The 22,797-nt window shown below is 43.6% G+C and overlaps 1 protein-coding gene across 2 annotated transcripts in view; it reads left to right on the top strand.

Annotated features, from left to right (window-relative positions):
• The first annotated feature begins 574 nt into the window (after window positions 1–574).
• The window catches only part of Itgal (integrin subunit alpha L), a 45,973-nt gene continuing 23,750 nt past the window's right edge, over window positions 575–22,797 (top strand). For both annotated transcript variants that reach the window (XM_040277580.2, XM_005323856.5), the window contains exons 1-17: window positions 575–910; window positions 1,977–2,079; window positions 2,763–2,857; window positions 2,970–3,037; window positions 4,918–5,035; window positions 5,162–5,292; window positions 6,494–6,639; window positions 9,880–10,012; window positions 10,154–10,304; window positions 15,480–15,553; window positions 15,647–15,779; window positions 18,103–18,254; window positions 18,518–18,655; window positions 19,109–19,306; window positions 19,424–19,554; window positions 21,765–21,925; window positions 22,014–22,165. In XM_040277580.2, coding sequence (XP_040133514.2) covers window positions 844–910; window positions 1,977–2,079; window positions 2,763–2,857; window positions 2,970–3,037; window positions 4,918–5,035; window positions 5,162–5,292; window positions 6,494–6,639; window positions 9,880–10,012; window positions 10,154–10,304; window positions 15,480–15,553; window positions 15,647–15,779; window positions 18,103–18,254; window positions 18,518–18,655; window positions 19,109–19,306; window positions 19,424–19,554; window positions 21,765–21,925; window positions 22,014–22,165 — 2,151 coding nt within the window. In that variant the 5' untranslated portion in view covers window positions 575–843. The remainder of the gene's footprint in view (window positions 911–1,976; window positions 2,080–2,762; window positions 2,858–2,969; window positions 3,038–4,917; window positions 5,036–5,161; window positions 5,293–6,493; window positions 6,640–9,879; window positions 10,013–10,153; window positions 10,305–15,479; window positions 15,554–15,646; window positions 15,780–18,102; window positions 18,255–18,517; window positions 18,656–19,108; window positions 19,307–19,423; window positions 19,555–21,764; window positions 21,926–22,013; window positions 22,166–22,797) is intronic.

Here is a 22,797-nt window from a genome sequence, read left to right as displayed (position 1 = left end):
ATCAAAACCTTTGCTCATTTAAAAAAAAATTGGTTATTTGGAGAAAGAATAACAAGGGCTGGAGGTACTGTAGCTCAGTGATTATTGCCCAACATGTAAGACCTTCAATTCAATCTCCAACGCCACAAAAAGCCAACCAATCAATTAATTTAATTAAATAAAAATAGATTATTTGCCTATTGTTAAGTTGTGAATCATATGTTCTGAATACAAGTGCCTTATCAGATATGATACATGATATGTGATTTGAAAATATTTTCTCCCAATCTCTGGATTTTATTTTTTGCTTTTTAGGACCAAAAACAATTACTAAATACTCCATTCTGCAACTTGTGCTATCATGAACTTGTGTATCATGAACATCTTCCAATGTTGAGAAGAAAACGACCTCAAATTTCTCTCTTCATTTATCTTTTCCGCCCCCATTCTTTTTCATGGCTACATTGCATTCCATCACAAACGGTTATACCACAGTTTGTTCGACCAGTCCTCTGCTGAGCTTTTTGAAGAGTCTTCAGTTGGTGGCGGTGAGAGACTATGATGCAGCTGTTCAACCAAACCACTCTGTTGTCTGCTTTTGGATGATGTGAAAATGCAAGTAGGCACAGGAAATGTCTCTAACCCGCTTACACTTCCTCTCTGAACCTATGAGGTTTCACAACCCCTAAGGCACCCCCTCTCACCCTCCTCCCACCCAGTGTCACCAGCCTGGTGCCTCTGTGAGAAAGTTCCACTGCAAGAGGCCCCTTAAGCATTATCATTTCCCTCTTTCACCCCGTGGAGGTTGTCAGCAAATCCCAAGAGCCTTCGGAGACTGAGCCTGGACCTGGGGGGCCCTCCAACATGGGAAAGATGAAGAATTCCTGCATCATCGTAATGAGGCTGCTGCTGTCTGGACCCTTTTTCTTTGGTAGGAAAGTAGGGAGGGATGGGGGAAGGGACATGTGTCTGTGACCAGGGAAACTGAAAGAGTTTGTGGAAGGGGGGTAAAGAGGAGTTGCTCTAAGGGTGGGATTGGCCATAGGTAATGTGGGACCCAGGAATCTGAGAGGGTGAGAGGGGAAAAGAAAGAGAAATAAGGCCAAAGCCCAAAGTATGAGCAAAATATGGAGACAAAGACAGAGAGAGGTGACAAAGGCAGTCCAGTGAGAGAGGAGGAGAGTGCAGCCTTAGAAAGGGCATGTGGGGTTAAAGGAGACGGTGGAATTCAGTTGCTATGCCTGGTCTTCGGCAAATCCTTTTCCTTCGTGGGTCTCTATCCCTTCAGCTAAACAAAAACAAAGGTACTAGCCTCCCTGACATCCCAGGATGCTGTGAACTAGTTCTGATGCCCGTAAGGAAAACAGGGTGGGAAAGAACCATTTGGTTTGCAGATGATGCCCAGTTGCCTGATATGGGAGATGGGCTGGGGGGGAATCTGAGACAGAGCATTTCAGGAAGAGACCCATCTCTGGTGGGGTTGGGGAGCTTGAGATGAGGATTCAGAAGATGTTGAGTTCCCGAGGCTGGTCTTTCTTGGGTACCTGGGGCCCCTATCATGGGAGAAGTGGGTGTGTGAGGAGGCACAGCCTGCTTTGGGAAATCCCCATCTTGGTTCCTGCCTAGAAGCCTAGGCACCCCTGTACCTTGGGGCCCCCTTTGACCTGCTCCTCTCTCACAGGCCTCAAGCTCTTCATTTTTCCTTCTTTGCTGATAGGCCAAAAGGGAAGTGGTGTCCTTCTCACGCCTTGGGAAGAACTTCCAGAACTCTGGGCGGCAGAGTGTGCTGCTTTCCTGTTCCCCAGAGTCAAGGACTTTGAGGGAAAATCCAAGAACATTGTCTAGTTCTGTCTGGGTATTGGTGGCCTGGGGAAGGTGGGCCGAGTTTTGGGGACCAGAAGTATGATCAGTGGCCAGTCAGTTCCTAGGCTCTTGATGTGTGGGGGACATTGTGGGAGCTCCGGTCAGAAGCAACTGAGCACCTTTGCCTCCCTTAGCTCCTGCCTCCAGCTACAACTTGGACGTGCAGAATGTGCAGCACTTTTCCACCCCACACGCCGGGAGGCACTTTGGGTACCGAGTCCTACAGGTTGGAAATGGGTGAGCTGATATCCCCCCCACCCCGGCCAAATCCTCCCTGCCTGGCACAGTACACAAGACCAGGTGCTTCTGTGCCCACCAAGAGACTACCCCTGCCTCTGGTGGATGCTTCACCTACCTCCTGCCGGCCAGTCAATGAAACAAGGCAGGTCTCCTTTCTGAAGGCGTTCTCTGGAGACAGGAGCAAGGCTATCAAATAGTAGGAAGGGGACAATCATTAAGGCTCCACCTAAGTACCTAACAGGGGAGACATTACAGTCCTTAGAACACTTTGCATCCCATCCTGGGCTTTTGACTCTCTCTGACTACACAGTGAACTCCTTGAAGGCAGAGATTTTTGTCCCTCCCCCTCTTTCTAGTACATTCTCCAGCCTAGCACACAGTAGGTAAGCCATTAATGACTTTTGAATGGATGGCTGAATGAGTGACACTCTGGGAGATCATTCTCTGGGCCTCAAATTTTCTAGACTGTAAATGGAAAGGATCTGATCTTCTAGCATTCATGTGTGAGGAATTATTTCTCTGGGATTCAGGAGAGAAGAGGTGGGGGCTGAGGAGTGTCCCCAGAGGGGTGTGGTCACATGGCTTTGAGATCCGTAGTGGGATCTGATCCTGCTTAATAGGCAGGAGTGGGTGGGTAAAGACCTGGACAGCTCCAGCTCACAAATGATATTTCTCCCCAGGGTTATTGTGGGAGCTCCAGGTGAGGGGAACAGCACAGGAAGCCTCTATCAGTGCCAGACGAGCAGTGGACACTGCGAGCCAGTCAGCCTGAGAGGTGAGAAGCTGGTAAGGGAGCAGGGAAGAATGGGATCTTAGGGAAATTGAGGCTGGCCCCAATACATCTGGATTGCCTGAGTTCCTTCAGACCAACCTTCTGGTGCTTACAGGTTCCAACTATACCTCCAAGTACTTGGGAATGACCTTGGTGACTGACCCCTCAGGTGGAAGCCTTTTGGTAAGAATTTTGTATAGTGGTGATCTCAGAGAATATGTTAGAAGAGAGAGAGATTGAAAAGAGGGGGAAAGAAAATGGATGAAAGGTTCCATAAAATGTTAAAGGCATCAGAGATTCAGATCCTATGCGTATTTACCAAGAACCAGTTATAAATCAGTTATTTCCAAGAACCTACTTACTTCAGTTACTTTTACAAAGATGAAATATCTATGCCTATTGATATATAATGTGACCTTTAGTGGTATGCCTACTTTTTTTTAAGAGAGAGAGAGAGAGAGAATTTTTAATATTTATTTTTTAGTTCTCGGCGAACACAACATCTTTGTTTGTATGTGGTGCTGAGGATCGAACCTGGGCCGCACGCATGCCAGGCGAGCGCACTACCACTTGAGCCATATTCCCAGCCCTGTATGCCTACTTTTAATGTTTTAGTAGTTACATGTATTTTTTTTAAAGAGAGAGAGAGAGAGAGAGAGAGAGAGAGAGAGAGAGAGAGAGGAGAGAGAGAGAGAATTTTTTAATATTTATTTTTTAGTTTTCGGTGGACACAACATCTTTATTTTATTTTTATGTGGTGCTGAGGATCGAATCCAGCGCTCCACACATGCCAGGCAAGTGCGCTACCGCTTGAGCTACATCCCCAGCCCAGTTACATGTATTTCAATTGCTTATTAGAAATATATAAACTGGGCTCGTCTGTAATCCCAGTGGCTCTAGAGGCTGAGGCAGGAGAATCACAAGTTCAAAGCCAGCCTCAGCAATTAAGTGAGGCCCTAAGCAACTCAGTGAGACCCTGTTTATAAATACAATACAAAAACCGGCTGGGGATGTGGCTCAGTGGTTGAGTGCCACTGGGTTTAATCCCTGGTACCAAAAAAAAAAAATTTTTTTTTAAATAGGATTGGAAATTTTTAAATAAGTTTGTCTCAGTGGCTAAAAGCTCTGGGTTCAATCCTTGGTACCAAATAAATAAATAAATATAGAGGAGGAAGCTAAAGTTTAAAAAAATTGTAAGTTTAAAAGAAAGCATTAAATAAGTATGCCAAATGTTAGAAATCATAAAGTGTTATACAAATGCCTAAAGGTTGGGAAGCATTGCTTCATTTCTTTTAACCCTCAAGACTTTGGAATGAGATAAGGATCAGTATATGTATATATATTTTTTATGTGAGGAAAGAGAACCCAAAGAATTAAGAAATTTACCTGAGATCACATGGCTGCAAAGTAGTAGAGCTAAGATCAATCAAATTCTCAACTGATTTCAATTCTATTGTTCTTTCTGGTTTTTCCTTTGCAGCATCCTTCTGACATGGCTGTGTGAGAGCTAGATAGACTGGTGACATACTGATTCATTATTTAACTGTAGCTAGTTTACTGAGCTGCTATTATGTATCAGGCATTGTGCTGGGTTCTAAAGGGGAAAGGAAAGTGAATAGAAAGTTGACCTTGATATCTGATCCAAGCCCTGTCTGGAAATGTCAGTCTGGCAGGAAAGATAGTCATAAACGAAAGAGGCAGTATTGTATATTCTGGGAGTAGTGAGTTTGTGATTTGGGCTTACACAGAATGTGTGATTGGGCATGGGAAGGAATGTGCCTGGAAATGTGCCCAACTGTACATAGCATGAATGCCAAACTAAAGCTTTTAGACTTTATTTCATAGGTGGTGACTATCCACTGGCATAGAGTATTATTTATAGGAATGGAGAGATGGACATGAGAGAACTTGCAGAGGGAGAATTCCTTTGCTTTGGAGTAACTATTTGGATGTAGAGAGTAAGGGGGGTGTACAGGATTCTGTAGGCTCTTATTCATTGTTGTGAAACCTAAAAGATACATAGCAAGAGGAAACCCCAACCCTTTTGCTTTTGTTTCCTCCAGGCCTGTGACCCTGGGTTGTCTCGGACATGTGACCAGAATTCCTATCTGAGTGGCCTATGTTACCTCTTTCCTCCAAGTCTAGGGGAACCTGTGCTACAAGGGCATCCTGGATATCAGGGTAAATGAACTGGGGACCCATTGGGTAAAAAAATATCTCTAAGTAGCTGCCCCTCCGTGGAAACTGGCATGGTGGCCCCAATGCTGGAGATACTTTAACAGACCCCTTTCCATCTGTCCTCTGCAGAATGTATAAAAGGTAATGTAGACCTGGTGTTCCTGTTTGATGGTTCAGGGAGTTTGCAGCAAGATGAATTTCAGAAAATTGTGGATTTCATGAAGGATGTGATGAGGAAACTCAGCAACTCTTCCTACCAGGTAAATATGCTGGTTAGAATTCTTGGTTATAGGCAGTGGATACCTACCTGACCCAGCTAAGTCATTAAAGGAAAATTTGGTATGAGTTCTCTCTCTATAGCCTATGGGCATGGCTATAACTAGCCTCTGGAAGGCACAAGAACCCAGGAGTAGAAAGCTTCTAGTATTCTGTCTAATTTTTTCTTTTCCTTTTTAAGTTTTTAGTTGTCAATGAACCTTTATTTTTTATTTATTTATATGCAGTGCTGAGAATAGAACCTGGTGCCTCACACATGCTAGGCTCTACCACTGAACCACAACCCAGGCCCTGATTTTCATTCCTATTTCTTTCTGTATTCTAGCTTCCCTCTTTTCTTTCTTGCTGTGTCCATAAACTAACTTTTTTTGGATCACATGAGCCAATGGGCCTGTGGAAAGCTCCCAAGTCACATGTTAAAGTTCCTCTCAACCAACTCCTCACTCTGAAAATTCTAAATTTTCAGAGAAGAGATTCTGACTGGCCTAGAGTCAGGTCAGTGGCCATATGTTTTAGTCAGCTTTGGGGAAGAAAAGTTTATTTGGGGATCACAGTTTCAGAGGTCTCAGTCCACAGATGGCCAACTCCATTCCTTAGTGTCTTAGATGAGACCTAACATCATGGCAGAAGGGTGTTGTGGAGGAAAGCAGCTCTGGACCTGGTACCCAGGAAGCAGAGAAAGAGCTCTGATCAACAAGAACAATATTTAAAGCTCAAAGGCACACCTGCCTATAGTCACCCCTCGGTTAATCCCGACCAGGGGATTTGATTCACTGATTGGGTTAAGGCTCTCATAATCCAACATTTCACCTCTAAACACTATTTCATTATCTCACACATAAGCTTTTGGGGACACTTCACATCTAAATCATTATACTATCCCTAATTAATACATCCACTTTAGCAAGGTTCACTCCACAGAAATATGGCTACCAGGAACCATCCTACTGATGAGGTAGTCAGGCCCAAGAACAAGAGTTCATCATACAACACTGCAAAAGAAAGCAGAAGTTTATTTTGTTTTATGTCTGCATTTATTTACATATTATTGCTTCATTTCAAAAGAATGATTTTAAGCAGAGGTGCAGAGTTGGGTTACCCAGGTCCTGCATAAGAAGTAGAGGTTAGAGGGGACAAGTGGGAAGGGATACATAACTACATATCCTTTCTTCCTTCCTTTCCTAGTTTGCTGCCGTTCAGTTTTCCACACGTCACAAAACAGAATTTAATTTCTCGGATTATGTGAGACTAAAGAACCCTGATGTTTTATTAGCCCATGTGAAACACATGCGCGAGTTGACCAACACCTTTAGTGCCATCAACTATGTCGCGTGAGTTCCCTTTTGAGGGGAGAACATGTCCGTTCATCTGTTCTGTGGGAGCAAGCTTTCAAGGTGTGGGAACTCAATAGATAGGTACAACAAGGGGCAGTTTATTGCAGGGATTCTAGCGGAGCAACTTAAGTCCAGTTTCTTTTTTAAATACACACACAAAAAAACCCTTTATTTATTTATTTATTTATTTATGTGTAATGCTGAGAATCGAACCTGGTACCTCATATGTGTTAGGCAAGCACTCTACCACTGAGCTACAACCGCAGTCCTAGTCCAGTCTAGTCTTTGGTAATCTACTCTGCACTTACTAAATCCAAAGAAAAATTCTTGAGAGGATACAGGAATAAGAAGTATTTCTAGCTCTCATGAGGGACTAAAACCAGGACTTGGAAAATAATTCTGAAACACACAGTCATGAAGAGTCACATCTTAGATGGGGATCAGCTTTGGAAATCAATATATGAACAAAAATCTTTTAAATATTCAAAAAAGAATCCGTGAAGAATTTCTTGAATTGTTCATAAAATTTGATATACTCAAGTCCCACATTAGAAACTACCATATCTGCTAGGGATATAGCTTAGCAATAGAGCACTTGCCTAGGGTTTAATCCCCAATACCACCAAGGAGACACAAAAGAAAAAAGAGAGGGAGAGAGAAGAGCACAGAAAAGAAATAATCATATCCTACACAGACAAGATGGTGCACACCTGTAATCCCAGCTACTGGAGAGGGTGAGTCAAGAGGATGTCAAGTTCAAGGCCAGCGTTGGCAATTTAGCAAGACCCTGTCTCCAAATAAAATTGTTTGGTGTGTGGAGTGCTTGCCTATCATGTGTAAGGCCCTGGGCTCAATGCTCAGTACTAAAAAAAAAAAAAAAGAGAGAGAGAGAGAATCAAATTACCATATCCTGATTTCCTGGGTCCAAAGCAGAGATTCTCCACACAGCTATGACCAGGAACTACTTTATAGTAGTGTGCCAGAGCAAATGGCACAAACATGAATGCTAGAGCCCCGCCTCTGCAGGAATTTGTCTTAGAAAGTTTGTCTCTAAATTCTTAGAGAAAGAGATCACCATACAATGAGTAGACCCTCTAAAAGGGTCAATTGTGGGAGCAAAAAGAAAGTCATGAAAATGTCTGTCATAAACACTTTTTTTTTTTTTTTTTTTTTGGTACTGGGGGTTGAACCCGGGATGTTTGACCACTGAGCTACATATCCAGCCCTTTTTTGTTTTTAGACAAGTTCTCACTAAGTTGCTTAGGGCCTCACTAATTTGCTGAGGTTGGCCTTGAATTTTTGATCCTCCTGCCTTAGCCTCCCAAGCTTCTGGGATTAGAGTTGTGTGCCACCACACCCTCCTTGTCATAAACAGTTTTGTCTCATTTAAATCTCACCCCGTTGTGCCAGGCAGTGTTCTATCAGGAATCTGACGACTCTCTGGAAAGGGCCAGATAGTAAATATTTTAAACATTTTCGGCTACATATGGCTTCTGTTGAATATTCTTCTTTGCTTGATTTTATAATTCTTTAAAAATATACAAACCATACAAAACAAGGTGCAGGTTGAATTTGGACCACAGATTATTGTTTGCTGTGTTCTAAATACTGGGAAACTAGCAGTGAATGAAACAGAGAAAAATCCCTACTCTCCTAGAGCTACCCTTTTAGTAGGCGAGAGAAATGTCACAAACAGGATAAATAAGCAAATTAGATAATACAGTAGAAGACATAAGTTATTCAAAGAAAAATAAAGCAGTATTCCATAGGCAGATCAAGGAGGGTTACTTCTGAGCAGAGACTTGATGAAGGAGAGGAAGTGAGACATGTGGGTACCAGGCGCAGAGAATAACAAAGGCTCTGAGATGTACACAAACTTTGTATTACTCCGTTTTCTGACACTTTAACTATGACAAATCCCTGAGATAATTAACCTATAAAAAGAAAAGTGTGCCTGTAGTCCTAGAAGCTCAGGAGGCTGAGACAGAAGGATCACAAGTTCAAAGCCAACAGAGGGGACCAGGGTAGAAGAAGAGAGGCCCGGTATGAGCCTACTGAGAAATCCAGATAAGTGACATGTGGATGAAAGTTGAAAAACATTTTCCATCCAAGATAGAACCAGAGGTCTTGAAGTGCAGGCATCCTCAGGTCAAATGGTTCACAAAGAGCTGCTATTGCAGCAGGAGCTGTGGGCAAGCTGACTTGTTCAGAAGGAGGCTGTGAATGTGGCAGAACTTTGAACTTTGCCAAATACACAGTTCTTTCTTTTCCTTTTTGAACATGTGCTTTGAAAGGATGGGGTTGTGGCTCAGCGGTAGAGCACTTGCCTAGCAAGTGCAAGGCCCTGGGTTCGATCCTCAGCACCACATAAAGATAAATAAAATATTGTGTCCAACTACAACTCAAATAAATATCTAATGGGCTGTGGATTGAACCCAGAGACGTGTTATTACTGAGCTACATCCCCAGCCCTTTTTACTTTTCATTTTGAGACAGAGTCTTGCTAAATTGCTTAGGTTCCTGTTAAGTTGCTGAGGCTGACTTTGAACTTGCTATCCTCCTGCCTCAGCCTCCTGAGCCGCTGGGATTACAGGCGTGTATCACCACACAGGGCTCCTTTCTTTGATTCTTTGATCTCACACACATTGAGCCTCTATGCTGTACTGGGAGCCATAAATAGGGCAGTGGATGAATATGGTCTTTTCCATGAATATTGATGGTGCAGGGCGGAAGCTGACACAGAAACATGTCACTAAATTCACTAGGTTATCTGCTATGGTAAAACTTTCTAGATAGCCTGGGTGAGGTAGGGAAAGAAGGCAGAGGAGCTGCTTGCTGTGTGAGCTTGCTCTTGAGAGTGACTTCCCAATTTTCTTTGTGCAGCTCTTTTGTCACATGGGATATCATCTAGATCAATGTCTTGAGCTGATGAAAGGGTGATTGCTACATGGTTGAAATGGAGGGTAGGAAGCCCTGAGTCACCCTGCACAAAACTTCCCCTGTGAACTCTGGAACACCCACCAGGCTGCCCAGAATAGAGCAGTGTAAAGATCACCAGTCTAAAGAGAATGGGTGGCAGGAAAGACGAGGTCAAGGTTTAGAAGAGAATGTTGAATGCTTGGGTACCTGCCTGGGAGACTCAAGAAGGGCTTTTGCATAACTGATGAGCAGAACAGTGGGGAGACCTCAAGCTCCGGTTTGTGGGAAATCTCTAACATCCCCCTCTCCTGGACACAGGACACAGGTATTCCGGAAAGAGCAGGGGGCCCGTCCAGATGCCACCAAAGTGCTCATCATCATCACCGACGGGGAGGCTACTGACCTTGGCAACATTGACAAGGCCAAAGACATCATCCGCTATGTCATTGGGGTATGGGTCCTGGGCTCTATCTGCTTCTTACCTCTCCCCTTTCCTTTTCTACTCCTGACACCTGATTCCTTTTCTCCCTGGGGCCAAAGTCTTGGTCTGAGGTTTGGGGGTGCCAGCTCTTCACTCTACATTCCCTTGCAGATTGGAAAGCGCTTCAAGACCAAGAAAACTCAGGAGAGCCTCCACAAATTTGCCTCAAACCCCACAAGGGAGTTTGTAAAGATTCTGGACACATTTGAGAAGCTCAAAGATCTATTCACTGAGCTGCAAAAGAAGATCTATGACATCGAGGGTGAGTGATAGTCCCTGGGAGAGAATTTGAGAGGATGTACATTAGATAAAAGACACTGAACAATAAAGAGCACTGGGGATCCTACAGGGTGCTGGGAGCTCTCCTAAACCAACAAGCAATTAACAGCCACAGGAAGGAATTTAGGAGACCTGCAATTTAGGAGCAGGCTCTGATAAGATAGTTCTTTCTGAAATTCCATCTTCCTCTGGGAGCTCAGCTTGATTCAAAGTGGAGCCGAAATCTGACCTATATCTGGGGTCATGGGAGCCCTGAAGGATTTCCGTCTAAATTCTTTCTCCTCTTGGTCAACTCTTTCATTTTCACCTAGCGTAGGCCCCACCTTAGTTAAGATGGGCAAAGTGCGACATGGTGGCACACACCTGTAATCCCAGAGGCTCAGGAGGCTGAGGCAGGAGGATCACAAGTTGGAGGCTTGCCTCAGCAATTGAGCGAAGCCCTAAGCAACTTAGCAAGATCCTATCTCAAAATGGGAAAAAAAAAAAAAAAAGTGCTAAGGATGTGATTCAATAGTTAAGTATCTTAGGATTCAATCACTGGTACCAAAAAAAAAAAAAAAAAAACGGTTAAATTAGTAGAAACAAAGTGTGAGGAACCCACAGATGCTCTTCCTTGGCCTAGAATAAAAGAAAGTTCTTATTGCAGTAATTAGATGGAGGACTGGTCATAAAAGGGCATTACCTCAGGAAGACTACTCTGCCTCCAGATATATGGTTTCAAAGGGGAAGTCCCCTAGGCCAGGACACAGCCTTGGTGTCTGGCTCACTTGAAGATGCAATATGATGGCTAGAATGGAGCTGGGCAGACTTGATCCAAAATTCACTCTGCCTAAAGCAGGGTGCAGTGACTCACAGCTGTAATTCCAGCAGCTCAGGAGGCTAAGGCAGGAGGATTGCAAATTCAAAGCCAGCCTCAGCAATGGGGAGGCGCTAAACAACTCAGTGAGACCCTGTATCTAAACAAAATACAAAATAGATCTGGGGATGTGGCTCAGTAGTTGAGTGTCCCTGAGTTAAATCCCCTGTACAAAAAAAAAAAAAAAAAAATTCACTCTACCTCTTACCTGCTGTGTGACCTCAGTCAGGATACTTCCGTCTCTAAGGCTTGTCATTGTTTGTTAAATGGGGGGATAATAACACCAGTCTTACAGTGCTCTAAGGTTTAGTTGCCGTAATGAAGTACTAAAAAGGAAGTGGCTTAGCACAACAGGAATTTATTGTCTGAGTATTCTGGAAGCTTGAAGTCCAGAAGAGCAGGGAGATGCTCTTTCTGATGGTTCTAGAAGAAAGTCCTTCCTTAACAATTTCACTTCTGGTGTCTGCCTACAATCCTTGGCATTTCTCCATTTGTAGGTACATCATTCCAATCACATGGCCACCTTCTCTTGTGCCTCTTCATGTCAATTTTCATCTCTGCACATTTCCTTTTTAATAAGAACACCGGTCATATTGGATTAGGGTCACCCTAATGTCCTCATTTTAACTTGATGACCTCTATCCACACCATATTTCCAAATCAGCTCACATCCTGAGGTACTGGGGATTAGGGTGTCAATATATCTTTTTGGAGGACATAATTCAACCCCTAACCTCAATTTAGTAATGTACCCAGTACATTATGGGCTCTCTGTAGATTGTACCTCCTTTTTTTCCATTTATTATTATTATTATTATTATTATTTGGTGCTGGAATTGAACCTAGGGGTGCTTAACCACTGAGGCACATCCCCAGCCTTTTTTATATTTTATTTTGAGACAGGATCTAACTAAGTTGCTTATGGCCTCACTAACTTGATGAGGCTGGTTTTGAGGTTGCAATCCTCCTACCTCAGCCTCCTGGGTCTCTGGGATTACAGGCATGCACCCCAGCTCCCAGCCCTATATTTTTTCTTGTGCGTAAGTCATAGCTCTTATCACTAGTTGTTATCGTCTATCTTAACCTGCTCCTGCTCATCCTTCTGCTCTTGTTTAGATTTCACTTCCTCCTATTAGATGTCACAGTGTGGGTTATGTGCTGTGTGCTACTGTAACTGCTGCATGCTCCCTGCCTTGGCCCCTGTAGCATATGTTGGCTTCTAAATTTGTGGATTTCTGTCTTCGACACTGCCCTCTGAGGTACCTGTCATGGCAAATGCTGTGTCTGCTTTCTCACCACTGATATCCCTGGTGCCAGATACTTAGTTTTGCTAATTACTTATTCAATTAATGAGTGAATGATCATAATATTTGCCATGTTTCTTGAAAATTTACATGAAACAGGCCCTTTGGCTACAATATTTAAATATTTATCTCAGCATCATTGTAAGGCTGATGTTATTATTTCCATTTTATTGATTCATGCTTGCAACAGCTATATACCAGACTCTGTGATTAAGACAGGGATTTTCTGAAAGTAGAACTCATATTCACATTGGATAAAGAAAAACAGTGATCAATTGAACAAATGAGATCATTAAAGGTTGTGATAACTGCTCTATAAAGGATGAATAAAGCAATGGGATAAACTGGGTGTGGTGGCGCATGCCTGTAATTCCAGTGGTTTGGGAGGCTGAGGCAGGAGGATCACCAGTTCCAGGCCAGCCTCAGCAATTTAGCAAAGCCACAAGCAACTTAGTGAGACCCTGTTTCTAAATAAAAAAATAAATAAGGGCTGGGGGTGCAGCTCAGTGGTAAAGTGCCCCTGGGTTTAATTCCCAGTACTTCCAAAAAAAAAAAAAAAAAGCAATGAGATAGACTTATATATAGGAAGCTGGGCTGGGTTAGAGCTCTATGGTAGAACACTTGCCACTTTGGATTGGCTTTTGGAGATGTTGTAGGGACAAACGAGGCAAGGCACCGAAGATAGCAGGAAACAGTTGAATTTGGCTGCAGCCAGGTTCAGAGGACACAGCTTTTGCTGTAATCAATCAATCCTCTGAATCCGAGTTCAGGGAATTTCAGAATTTTATACCCAGTGTGTAAGGGGAAGGGCTCAGAAGTTCACAGTCTGCAGAAGTTCACATAAAAGCAGCTTTTTCTTTCACTGTTCTGGGCAAGTTAACTCTTCAAGGACCACACCTGAGAAGGGGAGAGCCTCTTTTCCCCTTTCTTTCCTCCCCCTGCCAGCTGTTACCATGGAGCCCATTTGTAACTTATCTTAAAAATGTAGACATCTCTCTGTGAAGCCCAGCTCCAGGCCAGAGGCCTTGTTTGCACATTTCTACAAAGAACTACTGGATATGTTTGTGAAAAACTAGTAAGGGGTGTCCAGCACCTGGAGTGCTGGTATTTTCTCAGCCAGTGGCCAAATAAAACAGGGCAACACGAAAATAGGAAGTTTATCTACATTGAACTCTTTGGCAGAGACTCTTTTGCTGATAGTCCTAAAGGCAGTCATGGTGAAGATTTCTGGAGAGGCCCAGTTAAGACTTTTCAGTGAAGAAAGGGGGTGCCACTTGAGAGGAAGGCCTGTTCAAGATGACTTTATTTATTTATTGTTGGTACTGGGAATTAAACTACTGAGCTACATTCCTAGTCCTTTTTATTTTTTATTTTGAGACAGGGTCTTGCTAAGTTGCTGGGGTTGGCCTCAAATTTGCAATTCTCCTGTCTCAGCCTCCCGAGTTGCTGGCATTACAGGCATAGTTGAGATGGCTTTTTAAAATTGTTTAAAATACACTCTAAAATGACTTTCAAGCTGAGACATGAAGGATGAGAATCAAATGGCAATTGAGGAATGTGGATGAAGAGCATTCTAGTTAGAAAGAGGAGCAATCACAAAGCCAGGAGATGCGAAAGGACTTGGCTGGCATGTTGGAGGAATAGAAAAAAGGTCAACTGTCTGGAGCTGACACATAGGAGCTGAGCACCCTTAGCCTTGAGCTATGGAGGTGTGAGACTGGTTTCCACTTTGGCAAAAGCAGGTGGATCTCACCTCCGCTTGGCAGGGGAATGAAGCTCTGGGAGTGGGTGTCACCCGATGAGATTGGGCTACACCACCCTGAAACCCAGTCCCTTGCCTCATTTGGATGGAACTTTCTCCTCAATAAAAAGAATCTCAGGTGTGCTCTCTCTCTCTTCCCACTCAGAAAGAGTTTGGATTTCAGTGTGACAAGCAATGGCACGATTTTATCATATATCAAGATAGGGTCTGATTTACATTTTTGAAAAAAAAATAGATTACTCTGGCTTGCTCTGTGGAAAGAAAACACAGAAAGAATAGGGTCAGAGACCAAATCAGTAAGGTGTTACATAATTTTTGGGGGGTGTACCAGGGATTGAACTCAGGGGCACTTGACCCCCGAGCCTCATCCCAGCCCTATTTTGTATTTTATTTAGAGGCAGTGTCTCACTGAGTTGCTTAGTGCCTCACTTTTGCTGAAGCTGGCTTTGAACTTGCAATCCTCCTGCCTCAGCCTCCTGAGCCATTGGGATTATAGGCATGCACCACTGCACCCGGCCACTGTTACATCATTTAGGCAAAAGATGAATATGGCTTGGACCCATGTAGTGTCAGTACAGACTTTTCAGAGGGGGAGGTGTTATCTTGAGGCAGAACCATCACGATTTGGTGATTCTTAGAGATGATACAGGGGGGAAAAGGAAGAATCAAGGTTGATTCCTGGTTTCTTAGCATTATTCCCTAGGGAGTTAGGGATGCTCATCATTGACTGAGGGAAGCCTGAATAAGAGCAAAGTAAGACAAAGTAAGAGCTGACTTTATCCAGCAGCAGTGGGTCTGTGATCCCAGCTACTCAGGAGCGTGAGGCAGAAGGATTGAAAATTCAAGGCCAGCCTAAGCAACTTAGTAAGACCCTTTCTCAAAATAAAAAAATAAAAAGGGTTTGCGATATAGCTCAGTGGTAAAGTGCCCCTGGGTTCAATACCAATAAAAAAAAAATATATATATATATATATATATATATATATATATATATATATTTTTTTTTTTTTTTAAGCTGTACCAAGACATGCTCAGGTGTAGTCACTAGGCTCCTGGCATTGTACAGAGAGAGCTGACTCAGAGCATCAGGCCACTTCCCTAATCTATCCCACTTTGATGTTCATGCTTTCTACTTTGCACTAAGGTGAATGCTGGGCTTCTTCTGAGTCCTCCCGAGTGTCACTGTTTTTACTGCTCTTTGGGTCTCAGCCTGATCTCCTCTACTTTGTCCTTCAGGCACAAACCAGCAGGACCTGACATCCTTCAACATGGAGCTGTCCTCCAGTGGGATCAGTGCAGACCTCAGCAAGGTGCTTGGTGGCCTGAAGCAATGAACAGAGGGATGTGGGGATGGAGTTGGATCAGGGAGGGTCCTGACGTGATTCCCCTCCTTCCCTGAGCAGGGCCATGCAGTTGTGGGGGCAGTTGGAGCCAAGGACTGGGCTGGAGGCTTTCTAGACCTGAAGGCTGACTTGCAGGATGACATATTTGTTGGAAATGAACCATTGACACCAGAAGTGAGAGCAGGATATTTGGGTAAGTATTTCTCTTTTTTTGATGGGTTCTTCTGTTTGAGATGCTGAGAGTAACTCAGATTGGCTTTCCAAATAATAGTGAAAGCAATTAAGCAACCAGCTTGAGCAAAACTCAGGGTTTAAGTATGATTATAACACTCTTAATTTCCCCCTTAATAACCTTTTACCTGTGTATTAATTATGGGTTTTTTTCTTGATTTTTTTTGGTGCTTTGACTTCTTGGGGCCTGGATAATCCTAAAGAAACTGCCCCTCCCAGGGCTGGCTAATTCCTAGAGCTAGTGAACTCTTGCCTGTGAACATGACTTTCATATGCATACCAGCCATCCAGGGCCCAGAGCACCAATCACTTATTTTATCCAAATTCACACACCAAGCCAAAAGTTCTCCTGCCCTAAATTGCCTCAGTCAGGTACCAGACCACTAGAAAATACCTCTACAACCCCTGAGCTTACCAAAATTCTTCAGTCTGTCCAATCCTAAACCCTTCTTCCCCTTCCTTCCCACGAAAAACACAATCTTGGTCCTTCTGCCTCCTCACTGAGCTGATTCTTCTCCACTGTCTCTTTTGTAGTGATCAGTACCTCCTGCTTCTGAGGAAACGAATAGGAAACTTCTTTCAATGTCAGTGACTCTCTGTCATCATTCAGTAGTAACTAAACATTAAATCCCAGGTCTATTTTAAAACAACCTGCCTTATTAATAGGAGGACTACTTGTTCTTTTTATAAGAATTCCTTTTCTTGATTTGTTGAAGAATTCTAGAGTTTTACTCAGTTTCAAGATTTTTTTTTTTTTATTATACTAAACAGAGGAAATGAGTCTGCTCAATCCACAATTTTGCTGCTGCTTATCTCTGCCACGTGGTGTCGCTGTTGAAGTCTGGGCCTGCACAGTTCTGTATATGCAAGTCTACCTAAGTGATGCCATTTTCAGACTTAATCCCTGGGCTCTGAGGTTATAGGTTTTTTTGTTGTTGTTGTTTTGTTTTGTTTGCTTCATGTAGTCAGCGTGTCCCAAGGTATGAACTGGCTCCAAGAGCCTGGGATAGGACTGCTTCCAAGTTTGATCTTCTCAGGGATTTAGAACCACATTCTTCCACACTCTCTCATCCATGTCCTCTGCTTAGAAATGGATCCATCCTTGTTAAAGTCTCAGAACACAAATGTCTTATTAAATTTTTCTCAGAAAATTAGTGCTATTTATCTTATATCAGGTTACCTGCAGTGATTATTTTTCTTTCATTTTTTTTGGACGGTCTTTACTGAGCAAATATTATGTCCTAAAGGCTTTACCTGTGTTAGCATACTTTATGTCATTTCATCTTCACAACAACACGATGAGAAGAACTTATTAAGTGAGTTTTTATTTTGGAATATTTTTTGTTACTTGTGGTGCTGGGGATTGAAAGCAGGGACACACACACACACACACACACACACACACACACACACACACATACACACTGAGCTACCTCCCAAGGCCAAGAAAGTATTTTTATGATTTCTCTATGAAGAAATCAAGTCAACAACAGTTTAAATAACTTGCTCAGGGTCACATTACTAGTAGGGGAACTCAAGTAGATTGTTCTATAAACCACGACACATTACTGCTTTCAAGGGGATTTCCTGTTTTTCAATATACTGTAAAATCCTTGGCAATTTTGCTCACTAAAGAAGAGGCAGTCAAATTGTGCACAGTGGTGAACTCTCATGATTCCAGGGACTTGGGAGACTGAGGCAGGAGGATTGCAAGTTCAAGACCAGCATCTGCAATTTAGCAAGATCCTGTCTCAAAAACAAAATTTAAAAATGGAGCTGGAGATGTAACTCAGAGGTAGAGTGCCCCTGAGGTTGATCCCAAGTAACCTTTTTTTAAAAAAGAAGAAAAAGAGGCAGGCACATCACTGGTCTCTTTCTCTCTCTCTCTCTCTCTCTCTCTCTCTCTCTCTCTCTCTCACACACACACACACACACACATGCACACACACATACACACAAACACACACACACTCACATATATATATATATATAGCATTGAATGTTTATTCTGCTACTCACCTTTATCTCTTATTTTAGTTATTAGCAAAGTGCTAGCATTTTATATGCTTGGCCTGATTTCATGAGCAAAATTACCCTATGAAGTTGGTACGTTTCCCATTTTTATTTATTTGTTTATTTTTCATTTCAGGAGAAGGTCTTCTGGCCACTTTGATGCATCTTTGCTTCAAGCTCAATTTCTGTGAACAGCTTCTGCCTTTTCCTTGGGGTTATTTCCTGACTCCAGCTTCCTTTGCATTTCCATGCTCCTCATTCTCTCTCCTCAGGTTACACTGTGACCTGGCTGTCCTCCCGGGGGCCCACATCACTGCTGGCTGCTGGAGCCCCTCGATACCAGCATGTGGGGCGAGTACTACTGTTTCAAGGATCAAAGGACAGAGGACACTGGAGCCAGGTGCAGAAAATAAATGGGACCCAGGTGAGCATGGGCCAAGAGGCATCTTCAGGATAGGGACATGAATGATGTTCTTTATGTCCTTTCAACTCTCATCCCCTTATTGTGTGGCAGACCCTATCATAAAACTCTCTGAGGTAAGCCCTGTGTCTCTACAGTTTAAGAAACTGAACTTTCCAAAACTCAGCTTGTAAGAAGATGGACATGGTGCAACTACAGGGGGAGGTAACCTGCCACCTCCTGCTGTCCCTTTGGGCTCTTCCTTTAACATCTTCCTCTCCCTACAGATTGGCTCTTATTTTGGAGGGGAGCTATGTGGCATCGACATGAACCAAGATGGGGAGACAGAGCTGCTGCTGATTGGAGCCCCCCTGTTCTATGGGGAGCAGAGAGGTGGCCGGGTGTTTATCTACCAGAAAAAAAAGGTGAGAATCATGACCCTGAGCGAGGTGGAAGTGGAGAGGCAGAGATTCTCAGGCCTACTTAGGTCCTAATTATTCCAAAGGGCTTTTCCTGTCTGATCATGTATAAATCAAACCTTTAGAACAATAAACAACAGCTAGCACTACTTGAGGGTAGACAGTCTGCAAGGCCCAGTGCCAGATGTTTTATATACATGACCTTATTTCATCACCTCCTGAGATCCTGCAAGCCTTATTTTATAAATAGGAGGCTATTTCAGGGAGACCAGGGAACTTTCCAGAGCCATGAGATCACACAGACAACACAAGATCGAGCTGGCACTAAGGGCCAGATTCGTTTGACAGCATCATTCTGACTGTGAGGGACCACATCTCACATTTCTTTAGTGTTTTCCACTAAACTGTTCTTCACAATGCTGTGATGGAGTTGCGATTTGTTTCCTTGTTCCTTCCCAGCTGGAGTTTGAAATGGTCTCAGAACTTCAGGGAGATCCTGGTTACCCGCTTGGGCAGTTTGGAGCCACCATTGCTGCCTTGACTGACATTAATGGGGATGGGCTGATGGATGTGGCTGTGGGAGCCCCTCTGGAGGAGCAGGGGGCTGTTTACATCTTCAATGGGAGGAACAGTGGACTCAGCTCCCGGCCGAGTCAGGTGAGATACCGACTTGCCCATCAAACTCTGTTCCCAGGCACCTTGAAGCCTTGAATCCCCAGCCTGCCTCTACAGACCCTGTTCCCGTTTTAGCATGAATTTTTTTCTTGCTTACAGCGTATCGCAGGGTCCCAGATGTTCTCAGGAATTCATTGGTTTGGACGCTCCATTCATGGGGTGAAGGACCTTGGAGGGGATGGCCTGGCAGATGTGGCTGTGGGGGCTGAGGGCCAGGTGATTGTGCTGCGGTAAGATGGATTCCTGAGTCCCTCTGATAACTTCAGCTCTTATCCTTTGAGTAGTGAACTGTGCACTATGCACAGTTGACAGCATCAGCCCATTTGGTCTTCACCCCAACCCCGGGAGAAGGGTTCTCCATTTTTTCTCCCTGTACTGAGGAATTGAACACAGAGTTGCAGCCAGGTGTAGGGGTACATGCTTGTCTATAATCCCAGCAGCTAGAGAGGGTGAGGCAGGAGGATTGCAAGTTTAAAGCCAGCCTTAACAAATTTAGCAAGTCCCTAACTAACTTGGTGAAACCCCATCTCTAAAATAAAAAATAAAAAAGGCTGGGGATGTAGATCAGTGATAAAGTACCTCTTGGGTTCAATCCTCAATACCCCCAACCGAGAAAGAAAGAAAGAAAGAAAGAAAGAAAGAAAGAAAGAAAGAAAGAAAGAAAGAAAGAAAGAAAGAAAGAAAGACCAAGGGTACTCTACCACTGAGTTACATCCCCATCCTTTTTTTAAAAAAAAAAAATATTTCTTTTAGTTGTCAATGGACCTTTATTTATTTATATGTGGTGCTGAGAATCGAACTCAGTGTCTTGCACATGCTAAGCAAGTGCTCTACCATTGAGCTACAACCCCAGCGCCCCCATCCCTTTTTATTTTGAGATAGGGTCTCACTGAATTTCCCAGGCTGGCCTGGAACTAGTGATCCTCTAGCCTCAGCCTCCAAAGTCCTCAGAATTACAGGCATGTGCCACTGTGATTGGCTGGGTTCTGTTTATAGAGGCTTCACGTCTTACTCCACGTCAACAGCTGCCGTTCAGCAACAGAACCGATTTGAACTCAGTCCTATCTGACACTTCCTAGGGAAGACCTGTCTATCTAAAACTTCCTAGAGAAGCAACACATGTGATAGACAAAGGCATGGCTTCAGGACCTGGTGTCCTGGGTTTCTGGGACCTAACTTTTCTCACATTTGAAGTGGTGGTGACATTTTCTGCCTTATCCTCTCTTTGTGTGGATGGTAGCTATTTATTGATCACCTGCTATGTCTTGAACAATGAGCCCGACATTGGGTTCAGAGTTTCTGAGTAGTGATAGATATGATAAATTAAACAAGCCAGGTGTGATATCTCATGCCTATAATCCCAGCGACTCAGGAGGGTGAGGCAGGAGGAACACAAGTTTGAGGTCACTCTGGGCAACTGAGAGACCTGCCTCAAAACCAAAAATAGAGCATGCTGGGAGTGTAGTCCAGTGGTAAAGCAGCCCTGGGTTCAATCCCCAGTATTGCAAAAAAGTAGTAAACAAATAAATAGATAATTACAAATTGTGGTAAGTGTAGTGAAAGAAATGAACAGGACACTATGGGAGAAAATAGTGGAGGAGGCCTCTTGAAGATTGGATGGCCAAATAAGGCTCTCTGAGAAGGTGATATTTGAACCTGGAATTGAAAGGTGAGAAAGAACTGGGCTTGCAAAAATCTAGGTTAAGAGCATTCTGTGTAGAAAGCCCAGGGTGTGTCAGGGCCCTAGGAGGCAAAAGTGGACTGATGTGGTTCGAATGTGGTCAGCCCAGAATCAGGGGTCATAGGGTTAGAGATAAGAGTAGGGAGATAAGATTGGTGATACAGGAAGTATGGCTGTGATTGTAAAATATCTGAATTTTATTCTAAATATCACATGTCATCATTGGACAGTTATACGCATGGAAGTAGCTCAATATGATTTCTCTTTTCATTATGTTTTTATTTTTGTAGTGCTGGGGATCAAACCCAGGACTTTGTACATGGTAGGCAAGCACTTTACCACTGAGCTACATGCTTAGCTGCTGTGATTTCTCTTCTTATAACTCACACTTTTTTGTACTGGAGATTGAACTCAGGGGCACTTGGCCACTGAGCCACATCCCCAGTCCTTTTTATGTTTTATTTAGAGACCGTATCTCGCTAAATTGCTTAAGGCCTCAATAATCTGCTGAGGCTGGCTTTGAACTTGTGATCCTCCTGCCTCAGCCTCCCGAGCTGCTGGGATTACAGGGGTGAGCCACTGAGCCTGACATAACTCACTTTTCTTTGTAGAAAATGGGTCACAGGGCTACCAGAAGCAAACTAGGGAGGCCTAATTAATTGTCATGGTCATTGTTATCATTGAGAGGTGACAATGACATAGAGTTCAGTTTAGGGAAGAAGAATCCTTTGAGAGACTTGGTGGCTTTCTGTCTGTCAGCTCCCGGCCTGTGGTAGACGTTATCACTGTGATATCCTTCTCCCCGGCGGAGATCCCAGTGCACGAAGTGGAGTGCTCCTACTCAGCCAGTCACAAGAAGAAGGAAGGTGTCAACATCACAGTCTGCTTTCAGCTCAAGTCTCTCATCCCCAGGTTCCAGGGTCAGTGCTGTTCTCCCGCCCGCCCCGAATCCCAGCTATGACCTCAGGATCCTCTATAGTCTAACTCCTGCCTCTTTTACCCTCTCAGGTCCCCTGGTTGCCAATCTCACCTACATTCTTCAGCTCGATGGCCACAGGACCAGGAGCCGGGGTTTGTTCCCAGGAGGGAAACCTGAACTCACTGGGAACACATTGGTTACCCCAGCCAAGTCCTGCATGAACTTCTGGTTTCACTTCCCGGTAAGGGAGCTAGTGCTGGTGTTCTGGAAAGGTGTGGATGAGCCTATTGTGGTGAGAGGGTGTGCACTCAGCTCTGCTGTTGTCCAGCTGGGTGACAAGTCGTGCTGATCCTCAGTACTACCATTTCCTATGCTGTACAATAGCAGGGATAATACCCTAACACATATTTGCTTCTGGTCCTGACTATGTTCACATAAGCATTTTTAACATAGTGATGACTGTAATGTACTTACCATTTTTCCCTGTTCTTTTCTCACATCCTATATTCATGCTGCTACTCAGCTTTCATAGTTTTTTTTTTAATTGTTGTTTGTACAATTAGGGGTGCTTTACCACTGAACCCCATCCCCAGCCCTTTTTTGTATTTTATTTAGAGACAGGATCTTGCTGAGTTGCTTAGGACCTTGCTAAGTTTCCCAGCTGGCCTTGAACTTCACCTCTGTCTGCCTCAGCCTCTCAAGCCACTGGGATTATAGGTGTGCACCACTGCACCCAGCTCTTTCATATTTTTTTTTAAACAGGACAAGAATTTTATTTTTATAATCTTTATTAATATGTGATCATCTTCAAGGGTCTTACTTGCTAGCCTTTTAAACAAATTTCTAAGGCAATTTTATAGTTCATTTGAAAGG

This window comes from Ictidomys tridecemlineatus, chromosome 10, assembly GCF_052094955.1.
Source record: "Ictidomys tridecemlineatus isolate mIctTri1 chromosome 10, mIctTri1.hap1, whole genome shotgun sequence".
Taxonomy (NCBI): Eukaryota; Metazoa; Chordata; class Mammalia; order Rodentia; family Sciuridae; genus Ictidomys; species Ictidomys tridecemlineatus.
The sequence above is the reverse complement of the archived record's forward strand: the minus strand, read 5'-3'. Positions and strand labels throughout refer to the sequence as shown.